Source organism: Cetorhinus maximus, chromosome 12 (genome assembly GCF_964194155.1).
Source record: "Cetorhinus maximus chromosome 12, sCetMax3.hap1.1, whole genome shotgun sequence".
NCBI lineage: Eukaryota > Metazoa > Chordata > Chondrichthyes > Lamniformes > Cetorhinidae > Cetorhinus > Cetorhinus maximus.
The window spans coordinates 85,007,301-85,026,973 of NC_135890.1; the positions used below are offsets into that span (position 1 = coordinate 85,007,301).

At 39.1% G+C, this 19,673-nt stretch overlaps 1 protein-coding gene across 1 annotated transcript in view; it reads right to left on the minus strand.

Moving 5' to 3' along the window:
- vsig10 (V-set and immunoglobulin domain containing 10) overlaps positions 1-17,930 on the minus strand; it is a 38,602-nt gene extending 20,672 nt beyond the window's left edge. Inside the window, exons 1-7 of the mRNA XM_078554030.1 lie at positions 17,773-17,930; positions 12,160-12,444; positions 9,992-10,273; positions 8,379-8,663; positions 8,089-8,196; positions 6,397-6,409; positions 3,758-3,894 (exon numbers count right to left, since the gene is read on the minus strand). Of these exons, the coding sequence (XP_078410156.1) occupies positions 3,758-3,894; positions 6,397-6,409; positions 8,089-8,196; positions 8,379-8,663; positions 9,992-10,273; positions 12,160-12,444; positions 17,773-17,842 (1,180 nt within the window). The 5' untranslated portion in view covers positions 17,843-17,930. The remainder of the gene's footprint in view (positions 1-3,757; positions 3,895-6,396; positions 6,410-8,088; positions 8,197-8,378; positions 8,664-9,991; positions 10,274-12,159; positions 12,445-17,772) is intronic.
- Positions 17,931-19,673: the final 1,743 nt, after the last annotated feature.

Consider the following 19,673-nt stretch of genomic DNA (forward strand, 5'->3'; position numbering starts at 1 on the left):
GGATTCACAACATCGTGAAACTGATTTTTGGCCTTCTCGCCATATTGTCCGCTCACACGACTGAAGGCCAGTGGGCATAGACAATTCTGCCCTATATTTGAATTCATGGTTTAACAGTAAAAAAATAATAATGTAATAAAATAGTCTCAAGTTGTGCAGATGCCCACAGCATAATGAATTCTAAAGCATTGGATATAATTCCATGACTAATGCATGATTCATGCATCTTCATGCTTTTGCAGTTAAAAGTGCTATGGATGACAATGTCAGTCTACACCTCTGATACAAACAGCTGAACCTAGAGTCTTTTATAAAGTAAATCTTTAAAATATTTTCTAAAAATGGCAATGGCTGTTGGCAAGACATGAATGTGGATTCTTCAGAAACCTTAGGTTATATTTGCCATAAGTGTATAAACCAAATCAGATCACCATTGCACAAGTTCACAACTTACTCCAAAGTCTCATTAAATAGGCTATAGGGAGCATGATGGTCAATCCCAAGGGTGCTCCAGATATCAATTCACTTGTCCTCTTGGTTTAAAGATCAGAAATCTTTGATTAATCTATAAATTAATTAATTCCCAGGCAGAGATTCTGGATCTTTATTTTAAAAAGATCTAATATAATAATTTGTCCACAAGTCATGCAGCAGAAACACAAATGAAAATGCTGAAATGGATCATCATTTAGTTAATACATAAGAGATAACAGAAATATACAGTCAAATGTTCTGTTCCTTTGAGAGCTGTATAAATTTAGAATTGGTGTCATTTTATTGAAATCATTGAATATTTAACGTTAAAAAGGATTTAAAATGGGATTGTATCAATGGAGATAATGGCACCTTCTGGCAGCTTATCAGTAATTAGTATGATAATATTTACTCATACTCATTCCCTTCCTGCATCTAGAGACACACGACACAGACGCTTACACCTGTTTCCATAACTTATTCCTCCTAGAACAGGTTGCTTGCCTGAAGACAGAGGCTACAGCTTGAGGGGCGCCACTCCGCATCAAGGATGGCTGACCAGGGATCTCTCCTGCTCTTACTACATAGGCAGGCAGTGGCTTGGTGGTATCGTCACTGAAATGGTGATCCAGGGACCCAGGGTAATGCTCTGAGGACCCCAGGTTTGAATAGCACCATTTTGAATTTGAATCCAATAAATATTTGGACTTAAAAGTCTAATAATGACCATTAAAACAAAACCATTGTCAATTGTTGGAAAAACCCATCTGTAATTTAGGGAAGGAAACCTGCCTTCCTTCCCTGGACTGGCCTACATGTGACTCCAGAACGACAGCAATGCCCTCTGAAATGGCCTAGCAAGCCACTCAGTTCAAGGGCAATTAGAGGTGGATAATAAATGCTGGCCTAGCCAGTGACAAACACATCCCATATGAAAAAATTGGAAGGAAGGATTTGCAGGTTAATAAACAACCTGAACGCATCTTCTGTGACTATTAAATCCTGGAGTGGGATTTGAAACTTGGACCATTTGGCTCAGAGGCAGGTATGCTACCCGTTGTGCCATAAGATCTCCCTTAGTATGATAATGTTTTCTTTTTATCATTTTGGCTGGCAACCTATAATACATTTGTGTGGAAAGGCATTTTTTTTTTTTGTCAGCCCTGATCAGATAATTGCTCAATGCTCAAACGTTAGAGTGTAATCATTTACATTGCATCCAAGGATCAGTTAGCACCAATATTTACTCCCTTATAGAAACAGGAATGACCAATCGTCAGTTTTCTAGCTATTCTGCACTTAAATGTATTGATTCTTAGCGTTAGACTATGCTTACTAGTTTGAATATTCATGGTTTATAAAAGCAGGCAGGAACAGAGAATTTTCTATCTGGCAGTGCTCACTGTATACAACTCAACAAGCAATCCTTCAGGGAAATATGCCAAAACAATTCAAACCAGAAGAAAGATTTATCACTGAATTTAGCTCAAAGGCAAAAGTTATTCAGTCTCTCTACCGCATGCATGGTAGGGCACAGATTTATACAACAATTCACTCTGCTTCATTGTTCATGGATTCAAGCATTTTTTTTAAACAATAAGTAACTGTCCATTGTGGATGCGAAACCTCGTTAAGGGTATTGGCCTTTAGAGAGATTCTCCATATTGAAACAGTTTGTTTCATGACTTGGTTACAAGATTTCACATGGACTATTACCCAAGTACACCAGATAACTTGACAGAATTACAAAGTAAACCAAGTGCATTCCAGCTCACTTCCTCTGCAAGGAAGGAAAGCATTGCTTGGTAATGTTGTTGTCAGCCAGGTTGATCATTCTTATGCTTATGTTTTTGGAAAAAATACTACACAATCAAAGATGACAGAGATTGATCAATGGCGTATATTTACTACAAATAGCCACTACTTTAGCAACTTGCTAAAAACATAAGTATATCTTTTCATTATTTACGGGATGTGGGCGTTGCTGGCTAGGCCAGTATTTATTGCCCATCCCTAATTGCCCTTGATAAAGTGGTGGTGAGCTGCCCTCTTGAACCGCTGCAGTCCCTGTGGTGTAGGTACGCCCAGTGTTGCCAGGGAGGGAGTTCCAGGATTTTGACTCAGTGAAGGAACGGCGATATAGTTCCAAGTCAGGATGGCAAGTGGCTCGGAGGGGAGCTTCCAGCTGGTGGTGTTCCCATCTATCTGTTGCCCTTGTCCTTCCAGATGGTAGTGGTCGTGGGTTTGGAAGGTGCTGCCTAGGGAGCCTCGGTGAGTTTCTGCAGTGCATCTTGTAGATGGTACACACGGCTGCCATTGTTCGTTGGTGGAGGATGGAGTGAAGGTTTGTGGAAGGGGTGCCAATCAAGCGGGCTGCTTTGTCTTGGCTAGTGTCAAGCTTCTTCAATGTAGCTCGAGCCGCACTCATTCAGGCAAATGGAGGGTATTCCATCACATTCCTGACTCGTGCCTTGTAGATGGTGGACAGGCTGTGGGGAGTCAGGAGGTGAGTCACAGGCTGTAGGAGTCCTAGCCTCTGAACTGCTCTTGTAGCTACAGTATTTATATGGTTAGTCCAGTTCAGTTTCTGGTCAATGGTAACCCCCAGGATGCAAATACTGGGGGATTCGGCAATGGTAATGCCATCGAATGTCAAGGGGTAGGTTCGCTCTTGTTGGAGATGGTTATTGTCTGGCACTTATGTGGCACGAATGTTACTTGCCACTTGTCACCCAAGCCAGGATATTGTCCAGGTTTTCTGCATTTGGAAATGGAATGCTTCAGTATCTGAGGAGTCAAGAATGGTGCTGAACATTTGCAATCATCAGCGAACATCCCCACTTCTGACCTTTTTCTTAAGATGGTCATTGATGAAGCAGTTGAAGATGGTTGGGCCTAGGACACTACCCTGAGGAACTCCTGGAGTTGAGATGATTGACCTCCAACAACCACAACCATCTTCCTTTGTGCTAGGTATGACTCCAACCATTGGAGAGCTTTCCCCTGATACCCATTGACTCCAGTTTTGCGGGGGCTCCTTGATGCCACATTCAGTAAAATGCTCTCTTGATGTCTAGGGCAGTCACTCTCATCTCACCTCGGGAGTTCAACTCTTTTGTCCATGCTTGAACCATGGGCAAAAGTAATACGAGCAGTTATTGTATAATTGCAATGTAAATATACTTTAAACTGAGCAAAAATAGAACTTTGTTTTAGCTATGCCACTGGCACAGACAAAAAATTTGGATGCATTTCCACATCATTCAGTTCAAAGGTTATTTACCTTCTCCAGAAGTATGACCGTTCATCATTTGGGCAGGTTGATGATTAACAATAGAGGTTATTCGTGATGAATCCTCATCGACAAAGTCATTCTCTTCCTCAGAGTCCACCAGGGTAAAAACGGTAGAACCCGTTTGCCTATAAATCAAGAAATGTTGCGATCAAAACAAGTTATTGGCAAGAGAAAGCTGTTCTAGAGTTAAGCAAATAAGTGTGACAATCTTGTATACAACAATATTGATTGAAAATTATGAGCTGCAATCTTCTCTTTCCAGGATTTAGTTTAGGGGAAACACTATATCAGTACCATTAAGTTAAAAGCTTTATCACCACTGCTCGCTGTTTTTTTTAAACCCCACCATTTCCCAACACCATCTATTCAACTAACACAATGGTTTAAATCTCTCCACAATCACAAATATTTTTAGTGCTCAAAGAGCCAGGCAATAATGGGCTGAATTTTCCCATTGCCATGATGGTGGGATTGGAGACAGAGGTGGCAAGGAAGATAGCAAGGAGCCATGAACAGACAGTGCTCCAACGCATTTCAACCATCAACGAACTTTCTCAAGGGCAGGCTTGGAGTAGGATTTGCTGCTCAATCCACGGAAGTGGACAGACAATTAAGATGCTTAATTAGGGATGACTTTGCAAGCTCACCAACTCAAATGGCCTTTTGTGCTCATGGGAGGCCAGGGGTGGCCATCGGAGCTGGAAGATCCATGCTCCACAAAGCAGGCTGTGGGCAGGAAGGGCCGCACTAGCAGCCCAAACAATTCATCCTCCACTCTGAAGGGCCTAATTTATATCCTTGCTTCCAAGGATACCACCATGTTGAGGCACCTCCATGGTCCTCAAACTGTCTCAGTAGCACTTTTGTCTCCCGGTGAGGCTGCCAAGGCTTCAGAGCTGCCAGCCCTCTGATTGCTGCTGGCAGCATTAGGAGCTCACCCACCGTTCTTAATAAGAATGGCAGCACAGAGGTGGCCAATTTGGAGGGTGGCTCCAGGAAGACTGGGCCACCAGTCTCATTGCCAGCAAGCATGGGCTTGGGACCCCTATTTGGTACCAGTGTTGGGGTCCTGAAGCAGTTATTAAAATCCAGCAAAACATGCCTTGAGCCTACTATTTGCACCTATTTCACTTATTTTGACCCAGTTCATGCTTTAAAAATTATGTTTTTCTTGAGGAAAGCACAAAACTTTCTTGATCCCAAGATTGTATCTGTTAATGCTTCAGTAATGAGAACTTGAAGAAACACCTCAAGCATGCTCTTAGGTTAATTGCTGTAGTAATAGGAAACGAAGATTTATGATTAATGTCACTGATCTTCAAGTTTCACAGAAGTAGGTACCTCAAAACACCAATAAAAATAATGGAATGTCATATTATTAAGGGCAATATTGACTTATTCAGCCATTATAAGCAAATAACCCAATTATAAACCATATATTAGTTTTCATTTTTAAGAAAGCAGACAGAATTGAAGTTTAAAATTTAGAATCCAGGAGAGCAACATTCAGCCCACCATACCTCTGTGGACGCTTTGCTAGAAGAATCCAAAACTAATTCCACTGACTGGCTCTTTCCTTACGAGCCCTGTTATTTTCATCTGATTCAAAAGTTTGTTTATTCCTCCCTTGATTGATGAAGTGGTTTTTGCATCAAAACTACCTCCTATGGCAAAGCATTCCAAGCTCCAACAATCCTTTGTATGAAGATATTTCACTAATCTTTCCCTTGACTTTTTTGGTTGGATCGTTTCCTTTTAAAATTTGCAGGAGTTTTTGCCTCAACTAGGACAGTTGTGAGAGCCCAACTACAGTTTCTCATTCCTGTTCATCCTTGAGAATCCATGCTGTGGCTTTCAGAGCCTTTCTGTAATGGAGCACCAAAAACTACACACACTACTCTAAACAAGACTTAACCATTGCCTTGTACAAATTTATTACCTTGTTACCCTTACACTTTATGCCCCAACTTAAATAACTAAAACAGTGCTTGTGACCTGTTTATTTGGCTACACTTGCAAAAAATTATGTAATTTCTCCTTTGCGTTTCTTTGCTCCTCCACTTCCTTCCATTGACTGCATACTTCCATTCCCAGCTTCTCCTTCCAAGTCTATCACTTCTGAATTAAATTGCATTTACTGCCTGATTGCTCATTTCACTAACCATTCTTCCTCAAGTATTTTACTGTTTACCATACTGTTCATCAAATACCCACATTAGTCAGTAAATTTGAAAATGAAGCTTCCTATGCCCAAGTCCAAATCATATACACCACTCTTGCAGAAGCTCTGTTTTTACGCTAATTTCTTTGAGTTGTCCAGTAATTTGAATTAAGCAAAATAAGCAAGTGAGAATTTAATGCTCCCACATGGCATTTTCATTTAGCGATTTTCATATTTTCATTCAGCATTTCTTCTCTAAAATACCAACCCCATTTCAAACCACTATGGCTTTAGAAATCAGCATGATGTGACTGCAGCACTACTTTGAATGCAGATCAAATCAAAAAACTTAAAAAAAATTCACTTCCCCTGCCCCCTCCCCCATCCTCGGGGTTGCAAGTAGTTTCAATTATATTAAGTAATTTAATCTATAGGAAAGATTTCAATCCTGGACAGTTTTACTTACCAAAAATGACTTCCTGAAAAAAAAAGTAAAAATCATAAGTTTAGCAGTGATGATGTCCAATTGTAAAGCAAAATATCATTACTTCACAGTGCAGTTCAAAATTATGCGAGAGAAATCTATCAGCCTATTAATGGTTAAATGAACAACATCTTCAGAGAAAACTAATTGCTTATAGATTTGATTTCCATTTCTCATCAAATAAAAAGAAGAAATGCAATAACCTGGTTAGATGGACTGTGCCCATCTCTGTGACTTAAGTACTTGTCTTCACAGTGGGGCCAAGAACTGACAAAATTTGGATTTGTGCAAACATTACAGGAACCGTTTTCCATACTGGGACAAGCCCCAATAAAATTGTATTAGCTGTCAGATTACTTATTGGAAGGCTAACAACACAATGATTAACAGAATCCTAATATAGGTTATCAAGCTAAAATGAATACTTGTAAATGAACAGGTATTTTGATGGTACAGAAAAGAGAACGGCTGTTCCTATTCCTGATTAGCTGCTTATAGGGACTATTGCTAAAGCTAGCTGTCACAGTTAACAAAGTTCTGTTGTCCTTGGCTGATTCACAAGAGTGCCTCACTACTGCTAAACACATCAGTTTGGAAGGTGGAAAAATTGAGAAGTTAATCTGTTCCAACAGACCTTGTGTCCTGATAAAACATGAACAGCAGTCGCAAAGCACAATGTGACCTAAAACTCTTAACAAAACTTCATTGGCGTATACGGTTCTTGCAGATTGATTGATGGGGCTTGAAATAGTGGTCAAATCTAAAGAAATTCTTGCTGCAATTATATTCGCTACTTTGTCGTATTCACAATTACAATCAACATAATAATTGAATGTAATATTCCCAGTTTCTTTTAGCATTTTGATATCAATGTGTTAAAAAAAATCTAAAACCAATATTTTTGATACCAAAACAATGTTTCAACATTATATTACTATATGATGGTGGTAAAGTGTTTATACTTCAAATTGTTCCCACTATCAGTATTTCACTTCACATCAAAAGGGCACTAACGGCAGAAAGTACTGTGATCAGGCAAGACTATTAGCTGCAGTAAATGGGAAGTTTGTCTCCCATACTCCAAGACTGTGCAAGCAGCAATACCATTAGAGAACCAAAGAAACAAGCTTCTTATATCATTGCCCCTCTTTCTTAAACATGCAAGTGTAGACCCTATTATTAAAACAGAGGCAAGTTACTGATTTACAGTTTGAGCCTGATAACAGCCATATGATATGAAATGGGAGACAGGTATATCTAAGGCTTTAAAGTACAACGGTCAGATAAAAACTAATGTCCTGAAATATATTTAAAACTAAAACTTTAACATAAAGAACATAAATAGTCACCAATGTCATCCTTTGCATTATACCGCAAAGCACAAAAGACTAACACCTTACTGAAATGTATAAAAAGCCAGGAAGAGAAGTGCTACACTTAATCAGGTAATGTAAAAGCACCTGTAAATGATACAAGCTCAGAATGGTCTCCCTAAACATGATAAACTTAGAAGGATAACATTAATAAATTGTCATGCTGAATACTCCAGTTCAACTGGTTCTGGTATGAAAATTTCACAAACTGTTACATTTTACTGAAATTCCACTGTAATAATTATTCCAATGCAGTACTGAAGAATTGCTGTTGAACTTAACGGCTGTGCTCAATACTCACTGGTGATTAACTTGTCCCAGTTCCTATACAGAACAACCCCAAGAATTGCTGCAGCACTTAGAAGTAAAAAGACAGTAATTCCTCCAACTAGTCCAGAAATGATTTTAGCTGTTTGTATAGAGGAAGAACACACAAAAGAAATCAGTGACAGGGTGGCAGTGGCTACAAAATGACTTTTATTTTAAAAAGTGCAAGTTTTTGTAAAATTATTCTATTCTATGAGCAATGTAACTTATAGCACGAACCTAAATTGTTGATCTGAAAATAAACAGTTCCAGTAATTAACTCACTGTTAAATGAGATCCATATTTCTACTTCTTTAATCCCCAGAGGATTTTCACTCTTGCAAATGTATCTTCCTTCATCCTGCTCTTTTGAGGACATCAATATTGTTAAGCTTGAAACAACACCTTCTTGTGAGATTACATATTTGCTGCTGGAGAAAATTTCAGTCTCGTCCTTTCTCCACCAGGTTAATATGGGAGGTGGATTTCCTTCCTTACTGTGACAGATCAAAGTTGTATTCTTCCCTATGTATCCAGTTACAAGAGGTTGTGACTCAGGAAGCGGAGCCTCTGAAACGAAACCAGAGTTATGTTCCATGCAACACCCAAAACATGTTGCAATCTTTCTTACTAAAATATTAAGCTAGTTACATTTTAATTGACTCATTATCAGGATTTGTAAAACTATTTTTGGGACGGAAGGAAAGTGGGAAAAAAAGTGTAATCTCAAGTTTAATATTTTTGTCTCTCCAATTGTGAAAATCAACTCCTAAAAATATGAAATGAAGACATGAAAGAGTGCATGTTATTCTTTAAAAAAACAACTAGCATTTGCTGAAACTCAACTACTGTAAATTTTAAGATAAATATTTTTAAACATTTGCTTTATAATGGTTAAGTGTCATTTGCCTGATATAGATGAATATATAATCAGGGATAAACAGGGCAGTGTAAGTGAATGTGGACTGTAAGAGGAGTCTATGTTAATAAACTGCATCTAGTAATTGATTATGTTCAACTTCAGGAATGTAGATACAGCAAATAAGATAATATTGATTAACATTAAGTTTTTATATAAAAAAAAGAGTCAGCAAGGGTTCTAATTTTGGCCTCACATGATTTTGCTAGAATTAATGTCATGTGATAAACTTCAGCTGTCCTCAATATCATAGAAGACTTAATTAAATTGGAATTTAAAGATTTTTTTGGTTAACAGCCATAATGCAAACATAGCTAAATGGGAGAAATTTTCAGTTTACTTTTAAATATTTGACTTCAGCTAAATAAAGAAAATGAATTTTATAAATATGATTTGCCTCTGTTTTGCCACTGTTTCAGAGCACATATGTAAAATATTCAGTTTCCACCTCAATTAGGCCATCTGCTTTAAAGACAGAAGGTTGCTTCATATATAATTAGGTAAGAGACAGTAGCTTGATATCTGGGCATTTCATTGATGCTTTAAATTATTCTTAATGACTGATTGGCTTTTACATTCAATTTACTGTGACACAGGACATTACACATCCAGAAAAATACTGGTCACATTGTGTATTAGAAATGGTGAATAACTTCTCTCAGTATTAAATAAAAACCTCCATTCAATCATAACAGCTTCAACACCAAAGCAAAAACATGTATCTGGGCAGTGGCCTGGAGGTCCTCAGTTTTGTACTTTACTCTTCCCATTCCATGTGAAGGGTGCTGTTGAGATATCAGCTACATAATGTTTTATCAGGGATTTGGTCAAGAACTACTAAATGAATTTACTTTTACCATTACAAAATATATTAACTTGTTTTTCAAAAAACTTTGTTATATTAACCAAAGCATTGTACTACTAACTTCTCATTACATTTTTCTGCTTCTAATGGCACCTTGTACAAAATTTTACTTACTCAGTGTCAAGGAGCACGATTGTTCCATCCGTTGTTCATATGCAATGTGATGAGCCACACATTTAAACATTTGACCATCATGTATTTCTGATCCTTTAACTTGTAGTATCATGGTATCATTTGACCCTGGTAGCCCACTTGGGTGATCATCAGGTCCAAGGTCCTGATTCTCACTTGACCAAGCAAATGTGGGATAGGGATATCCTTCAGTCCAAGAACAAAAGAGCTGCACATAGTTATTAGAAAATTCTGCATGGCAGACTGGAGGCCCCTTTGGTGGATCTGAAAAATGAACATTAAAATGTCAAAGCATACAAACAACAGGTCATGCTTCATAATACTTTGCGTATATGTAGTTTGCTGAATGAAAAGGCTATAGGCTTTCAAGAACAGTATTGCACCTTCTCCTAGAACCTTTTAGCCCTGTGGTCTAAATGATTTCATCCTTAGTTGCTTCCTGATTTTCCTTCTGGGTTCTTTCCAATAGACAAATTTCACATTTCGATGCATTCGCCTCTATTTTGGAACCATTTCTTTTCAATATTCTTTAATTACCTGAGCTAATGTTTGTATAGCATTCAGCACTATAAAAACAACCAGGTTGTTAAACCCTTTAGCTGCCTCTTTATGAAAGTAGTTGACATAGTTGAATTTTGCAGCTATATCTGCAGCTTGTCCCTCTTTTAGGTTCATAAAAATTCTGAATTCAATTGGTAGCATTTTTAATCACTATTTACACAGCCATTTATCAAAACTTAAAATTGCTTCTTTCCATTTGTTAGCTAACAGCATACGATGCATCAGATATCAAATGACTATAATTAAGTCAACATGGCTACTATGGGATTTTGTTTAAAAAGGAACCTTGTATTTCTTCAGGTCTCCCATTATTCAAGGCTATAACTTGCATTCATATAGCACCTTGAATGTAGTAAAGTGTCCTAAGGTGCTTCACAGGAGAATTATCAAATAAAATTTGACACAGAGCCACATAAGGAGATGATCAAAGCTTCACCCTAGACATAGGTTTTAAGGAGTGTCTTAAAAGAGATGAAAGGCAGATGTTAGGGAGGGAATTTCACCTTTGATCCATATCCCTTGATCAACCCACCCTCTAATTTCTTTTGCGTGCATGGGCTATTTGTTTTTCTTACATGGGAACTTCTAGGGGGCAACTGGTATGCGGGGCCTGTCAGGTTGCTATGCAGCCTGGGAACAGCCTAAAGGGAACATTGTCCTCGATTCCATTGCTCAACAAAAATCCATGAACTTCAGTTTTGAAAATTTCACTTGATAACACCCAAAGCATTTTGGGAGGGAGTGTTCCAGATTGGCACTGCCCTGTGTGTGAAAAGGTGCTTCCTTATTTCACTCCTAAATGATCAAGTTCTAATTCTAGAATTCTGCTTATCACAGGAAATAGTTTCACTCTTTTTATCTTATTGAATTCCTTTATCATACTATATACCTCAGTTAGATCACTCATCAACATACTAAACTCAGAGGAATATAAACTAAGTTGATGCAAATGTACTCCATAATTTAACGTTGGTATCATTTTTAAATGACCTGACTGCTTATTTTGTACCAATCGCGGCCATTATATGCATAGTTTTTTTTAATGTTTTGATTAGGGCTCCTCCCTCCCAGTATTTAGTCTCTTATTCAGCCACCTGCCTGATGCCTCTGCAACCCCACAGCTTGCTTCCAGGTGATTCAAGTTCAAAAGTATTTGAGTAAGAGAAGGATGCTAGGGACCTCCCAGACATAATTCTCCACTGACTTCTGATTCCCACATACCCTTTGTTGAGAGTCACTGCAGGTACCACTCAGGTGATTTAAACCAAGGATTTATGTAATTCCTTAATACAGGAACTGATCTAAAGTGGCGTTATTTAGAATTCAGCTCTCATGCAAAGTCAAAAATTTAATAAAATTGTTTATTTTCTTTTTTAGATCTTTTCTTACATTAATGAAGTGCTTACGGATAAGTAATGTGACAGCTTGAAATGGCAAAAGCAATCAATTAATATAACAATACTTGCATTTAACTAGTTCTAATTTCCAGAACTTTCCGAAAAATCATACTCTATTTATCACTAGTAAAAGTTATCTTACAATAGACAAAAGTTAGTTTATATTACAAAGTAAGGGCAAAAGTAACTTACAATAGACGAGAACTTCCTTGGTATCACTGAAATTTTTCAAACAGGTATAATTCCCCTGGTTGTCGTAATCTATATTGAAAAGTGTAAATTCTGTATGGTTCCCCTCAACAAATGTAAAAATTTCCCGATTTGAATCTGGACGAACAAAGATCCATGATATGTTCAGCTTTTGTTGTGATGTGCTTGAGCAGCTGAAGGAAACATTTTTGTGTTTGATTACGTACATTGTATTATTTGGCAATTCTTCTCCAGGACTAATGGCAATAGTAAATTTCTCACCATCATCTGCAAGTGCAAAAAGCACGTTTTAGTCAGAAGGGAAAGCAACACAACAATGGTAATTGCAGTAAATGCTAACTGTGAATGCAGATAAATACACATTTTCATTCTTTAACAGACAGAGTCTTGTCACTCCCCTCACTGAAGTGGGGTAAACGAACTTGGTTGGTGTTGTGAACTTTCTACGATTAAGGCATAAAAGATGTGGTTAAGAAAATCATTAGCTGCAGGAATGTTGTGGTGAATGGAGGGCCGAAGACTTGATAGTTGGGATTTTGAAAGTGTGGTTGTAAGTGAATTGAGGGATAGCTTTTTCCAGGGTTGGATGCAGACGGAGGATATGGATGGTGAACGATACAAGGAAGTGATCAGAGATGGCCTTATCTGTAATTGAATTGAGAGGACTAATGAGACCACGTGGAGATGGCAAGGTCAAAGGGATGGCCGGTTAGTTGGTTTAAAAAAGTTTCAACATTCAACACTCCCCCCACCCCCCCCAGTAGTTTATTTTGATACTTCGCTTTAAAGCGAGAAGAACGGAGTGATTTCCTTCCAAGATTACCAATCATATCATTGGATCATTTGATCAAATCAGCTGTGTTATGACAATAGGAATGTCACCTTTACAATAGAATCAGTCAGGACTCAGTAAGGTAAACTGCTATGTTAAATTAGTTTTTGGAATAAATCTGATGGATATCAAGGGTAGAGTCTTACCTATGTCGGGCACGATGGGTAGGAGCGGGCAGCCAATCGCTGCCTGCGATTGGCTGCGCGCCGCCATTTTATGTGGGTGGCCAATTAAGGCCCACCCAGCGTAACGCGCGGCTGGTAGAGCGCTACCAGTGCACCCGTATGTGCGCGAAAGAGCACAGCTATCACCCTGAGGCATGGAGCTGCCTCAGGGAGATTAAGCAGATAATAATTTTTTACATAATAAAGTAAAAAATTATTTAAACATGTCCCCTCATGTGACAGTGTCACATGAGCTGGGACATGTTTGTGGAATTTACAAAAATTTATTAATTTTATAAAACCTTCAGGAAGCCTGTGGATGCTTGGGCCGAAGGCCGCTTGGGCTCTTTGCCTGCCCGCCAACCTTAGGGTTGGATGGACAGCATCGTTAATGAGGTCAATTGCTTTCTTAATGACCTTAATAGGCCGTTGACAGTTCGGCGGACATGTAGCCGTCTCTCGCGTGCCTGCCGAACACAATATCGAAATGACGAGCGATGACATCAGGGTGCACGCCCGACATCATCTTGCATCATTTTACGCATCGGTGTGTCGAGCCCACCCCCACACACCGACGGCAATATTCTGCCCCAAGTGATTAAGGGCAAAATTGCAGTTCTATGCTTATGTGTATATTCACATACTCAGAATGTTGAAATTTGGGAAAAGTCTATGCATAGTGCAAACCACATATGGTCTATAAGAAGTTAGAGAGATTGGGATTAAAATTCAGACCTCATTTCTGTTCATAAACAACTTCGGTGTTTAAATGGGGTTGCGTTAAATCTCAGATTTACCAGTCTTGCTTAGTATTTGTTTTTGATAACATCAGCGCCTACTTTCTTGTATACCAGATTTTACATTTTCTTAAAAAAAAGAAAGAAATTACATTGAACTGAGCAGCAACATAGTTAACAATTCTTAGCTTATCCAAGGATATGTACACTTGTTGTGCACATCATGGGTTTTCAACCAGGGGCAACAGTCCCCCAAGAGTCCACGAGATGATTTCAAGAGGTTTTAAAAAAAATAATGTATAGAACAAGAGAGATTGACCTGATGATAGGCCAATCAGAATTTGAGTCTGGACTTGTGGTGGCTGACATGCCTTGTTAATTAATTCAACGAGAGTGATTCAGAGGCAGGGTGTGTGTCCACACAGGCTTTGCTTGAAGAGTGGAGGGAGGAGAGAGAGAGAGAGAGAGAGAGAAGGGAGAGAAAAAAAATAAGGCAGTTCACACGTGCAAAGGTGTTGCCATTTGGACGCAATGCACATAGAGGGACCCTAGAAGGGGAAGAGGATGGGGTGGAGTGAGAAGATAAGATGCTGAGTCTTTGATTGAAGAAATGGCATTGATAATTGATGCCAGTGTGAGACCAAGAGAGAAAGAGAGAGAGACCGAGACCGAGAGAATGACTTACAGCTTCATCTCTTGCTTCCCCAGTAACATGAGCATGTGCATCAAATCAGTTGGCAAAGTATTCCATGGCCAGGATTTTACATTCCCGCTGAACTGAATGGAGATTTATATGGCTGGCCGCATCAGCCGGGGGAAACATGCCACAAAGGGGCCATAAAATCCCGGCCCATATTTTCTTTGTGCTTTAATTTCTCCTTGGTTCCATCCCGAGTGTGGTTTCACTCTACCTCACCCACCACCCCACCAAAAATTGAGTTACTGTCTCCTGAAACAGAATTGTGTCCAGCACCATACTCATACGGCACAGGTATATGCATTTTTAAAAGAATGCTCACTTGGTACAAAGAACTATCATATTGGAAGGATAATTATGTGAGATGTCTCTGGTCAGTTGAAACGTGGAGATAAGGCAGAATCTCAGCTCAAGAAGTGGAAAGACTTGAAGATATAGTGGTCAAGTTGTAAGCAAAACAAAAATAATAAAACACTTGTTTAACAGAAAAAAATACTTGTGTTGCAGGGGGGGTCCATGGGATCTTTAGAACATAAAAGAGGGAGTCTCAAAAGTCAAAACGTTGAGAACCCCTGGTGTACATAATAAAAAGGAATGGATACTCACCAATATTAAGCCCAAGTTACTTATTTACAAGTATTTTTAATAAAGACAACATATTGGAAATGTTCAAAATCAAACAAAAACAGAAGGCTGGAAACGCACAGGTCAGTCAGTATCTGTGTAGAGACCAGTCAACAATTTAGCCTGGTCCCTCTTCAGAGCTGAAGAAGAGAAGAAGCGAGAAAGCATATTCATAGGATCAGGAAATAGGGGGAAAGTAAAAAAAAATGTCAAAACAATGAAAAATCAGTGGGATGATCTCAGCATCTCAGTCAAACAATGGAAATAAGGGTTAAAGATATTAAAGAAATAAATAAAGAATATGTGAACAGCTAAGATATTGAAGGCCTATGTGAGGGGGAGGTGAGAGCGAGGGAAGGATGAAAAATAAAGTCTGTCAATCAGGGTTGAAATTAAAACAGAAACTGCTGACAAAATACAGCAAGCCCTTGAGCTTTGAAAAGAAAAACAGTCAAAACAGGTCAACACAGAGGGTACAGGTCCTTCCCATTCTCACCCACCACCCTTCCTATTGCTGCCTTCCACAGATGCTGTTGCCATAAAACAATAAAAAAAAAATTTCCTTCTCATTAGACACCAGAGCACCTGACGTCACTCCACAGAAACCTTTGCTGGTTAAAAAAAGAGCAGAAAGCCAACAATTGAATTCAGAGTTAATGTTTGGGCGAGAGGTTACAGGACAAATGTGAGCTATTGTTCTATTAGTTTGCATTAGGAATCTGTTGTAATTGTGTGAGAGGCCAAAGATAGGGTAGTCACACACAAACATACACACACAAAGAATGGAGATGGTGACAGACACGAGACTGGGGAATCCAGCCACCCTTCCTTTTCCAATGGAAAAGAATTACTGCCTTGCTACTGCCATAGCCAAGGTCAACAATTCAGCACAGACCAGAACGTGAATCTGGATATTTCTGGTTTGTTCAGGGCAAACCCATGGGAATGGATTAAAAATCGTTGGAGAGTAGAAGACAACCAATGCTCATTAGAAAGTTATGCCAAAAGTGGGAAGGTAGGGAATTGGGCGCCTTTACATTCACTGCAGGGGCCACTACGGTTTCCAATTGATTTGCGACTTTGACTCAAGCAGTGGTTAAATTTGCATTCATCAAAATAGGAGCTGCAATGGAATCAGAAATACCACCTCAAAACACAGAATGAGTTGGATAAAATATATATATGTGGGTAGAAAAGCTGATGAAATTTAGTGCAGATAAAACGTAAAGTACTACAGAGAGGAAGTTAAAAATGACAAGCATACTTCAGAGACTGTTGAAATAACTAAGGATGAAGTTGATAGAGACACAAGAGTATGTCTCAATGTTAAATATGGCCAACAAATGCAAATCAACAAAACTCATAGACCATGGTGTTCAGAGCATTAATGAGTTTCTGGGACCTGAAATGCTAACTCTGTTTCTCTCTCCAAAGATGTTGCTTGATCTGCTAAGCGATTCCAGCATTTTCTGTTTTTAGTTCCAATTTCCAGCATTTTGAGTACGAGCAGAGCAGTTAATAAACTTTTTAGTGTTCTACTCAAGCCCACACTTTGACCCACACTTTGAATACTGCATCTGGTTCTGGTCAGCAGGAGACATTCAAGGGCTGGAAGCATTAAAGAGATCCACTAGGCTGAACCCCAGTCTAAGGGATTTGAGTGGAGATGCTCAAGCTGATCAGCTGGGAAAGAAGGCAATTTTACTGAGATATCAAAAAAGTCACAGGTTTAAAAAAATAACTGAAAATACTACAAGAATGAAACTGTGGGAATATAAACCAGCGACACAAGTTTAAGCTTAACAAGGCTATTTTTATAACAAATGTCAGGAAGCTCTTCTTCATACCATCAACATACAGAATAAACTTCCAGATGGAATAGTGGTGGTAAAAACTCCAGAAATGTTTAGATGGGTGGTATAAGTATCGCCTTGGATGGGTGAATCTACCTTGCGTGATCAGGGAAATCTAAATCACTGCATCTGATCAAACACACCAAGGGGAAAAAAAATGTCGAACGTATTTTGCCTGTAACGTCCACCCACATGGAGGGATGGCAAAGGCGCATCAGGATTAGGATACAATTAGGCCGTCACAGCAGTATGCATTATTAAACCTTTAATGGAGAAAGGGCGGTGGAACTTCTTAGGGTTTTAAATACAATTAAAAGCGACACGTTACAATGACAGCAGTTACATTTTATCAATGCGAGATAGTTGTATCTCTAACATTACCAACTAGTATCCACCTTAACTCCAAAATAAAAGTCCCATGCTGCTACCAGTGACACGATAAATACAACTGACCCGCTGTCAGTAAAGCATTCTTATCAATGCTGTTTTAACTAAACTAAAACCCAAAGAAGTGAAAATAATGTCTTGGAGCAGTGCAAGTAAAAAATGCAAAACATCCTGCATAAACATGTCGAACCCAGACTCGTTTCACAATAGGAAGAAAAACATACACACAAAAAACAACTCTTCAAAAACACATCGAGTGTTCGATTAGTTAAATTGTAGAATGAGCTATAAAAAGCCCTACCTGCATCGACCAGAGCACACAAGGTTAGACCGAGCACAGCAGCGAGCTGCAAACAATTGCTGCAGCCCATTGTGCTGGTTGAACAACTTTCGGCCGAGGACAATAACCTTTAGCACTTCCTGCTGGCGCGTGTGCGCACGCGCGGCACACCTCAGACCAGCGCACCTGTCGGCACAGGTAAGCCGAGCTCGAGAGCCGCGAGTGAAGACCCTACCCCTACCCCGCCTCGGTAAATAAGGTCTGCCGCCATTCCCTGCCTCACTTCCAGAAAAGTTCCACTGTTTCCTGAATGCAGGTTAGTGTTGGGGGCGGGGGGACAATTAGCAACACTTCATAAACGACACCGAAGTGACACAGAAACAACTATGGCTGAAGTCCAAATCCAACCACCATTCACTCTTGGCCAATATATTGTAACAGTGATTGCACTTCATTAAGTAATTTACTGGCTGTGAAACGCTTTGAGACATCCTGACGTCATAATATAAATGCAAGTTATTTATTTTGCTATCATAATTATTGCACCACCAGCTAGAAATTCATGTATGTTATCTGGCCTTCAGAATTTAATTTTTCAAGGAGTACTCTGCATATCTCCTAATATTTATTTAGATAATACCTAAATGATACCACAGATGCATTGTTCTGTAATCTGGAACTAAAATGGGTCCTTGTGGTTCTGGTGTATAATAGAGAAGCAATTTGTGCCCCTTTGTTACTCTATGAGGCAGAGCTGGGTACATTTAGTATACATGAAAAACCTGATGTGTTTTTGTATGTTGTTGCTGAGGGGCAAAATAGGAGGGGGCCAAGTTTCCTTGGGAAACTTCAGAGGTAACAATGTGGAAATGGGAAGAGAAGCCATTCAAGCAACTCTCTGGTTACAACTGAATAGATAAGAATGGAACCTGGGAAGGGCTGTCTCACCCAGCTGGACAATGGAAGGACAACATTGAGGAGAATGGTGTGGCCAATTATGTCAAAGGCTGCAGACAAGTCAAGAAGAATGAGGTGGGATAGTTTACCACAATCACATAGGATGTACTTTATGACTTTAATCATGGACATTTCAATGCTGTAGTGGAAAACCTGATTGGAAGGGTTTAAATATGGAGTTGTTGGAAAGATGGGCATGGATTTGGGAGGCAACATTCAAGGACTTTGTAAAGGAAAGGGACAAAACTATAGAAGACCAGGATAAAAGATTAAGTGGCTGAGGATGCACAATCTTCCAAGCAAATTTGCTTTGATTACTGGGAATGATTACAATGTTGCACCAACAATTTAGAACCTTACCTTACCTGCACATAATTTTGATCACCCAGCTGCAAATTTCTAGCACTAAATATTTATTTTGTACAAGGCACAATCACTGTTCATTTTGAGATATTGTGCATACCTGTATGAAATAATGCATTAAGAATAATGCAGCATAATTTCTAATATGGGGGCCATAATGTTTAATAAATAGCTAATACAGTGAATTAAAACTTGTTCTGAGGAAGTGTGACAACTTGTCTCTTCTGTCAACAGATGGTACCTTTCTTTTGAGTGCTTTTAGCATTTTGTTTTAGTTTCAGGTTTCCAGCAATTGGAGTATTTTCCTTGTGAATAAAGACACAATAGGATGTGAGATAATTGGAGTCAATTTCATTTCTCCTTTGAGCACCTCACCCTGTTCCACCCTGTTTGCTTTAAAACCCTTTACTGCTTTATCATAAGCTTCTCCCAAAGATATTCTGCCAATGTTCCCTAAGGCACTGCATTAGGTGAGTCATCATCCCTGTGATTTCAATTCCATCTCAACTCATCTTGTTCTCTCTCCTCTGATTTCACAATCCCCCTTCAGGACTCCCTCTGTATTAACTCTTCTACCCATATTCATATTCTCCCCCTCAACT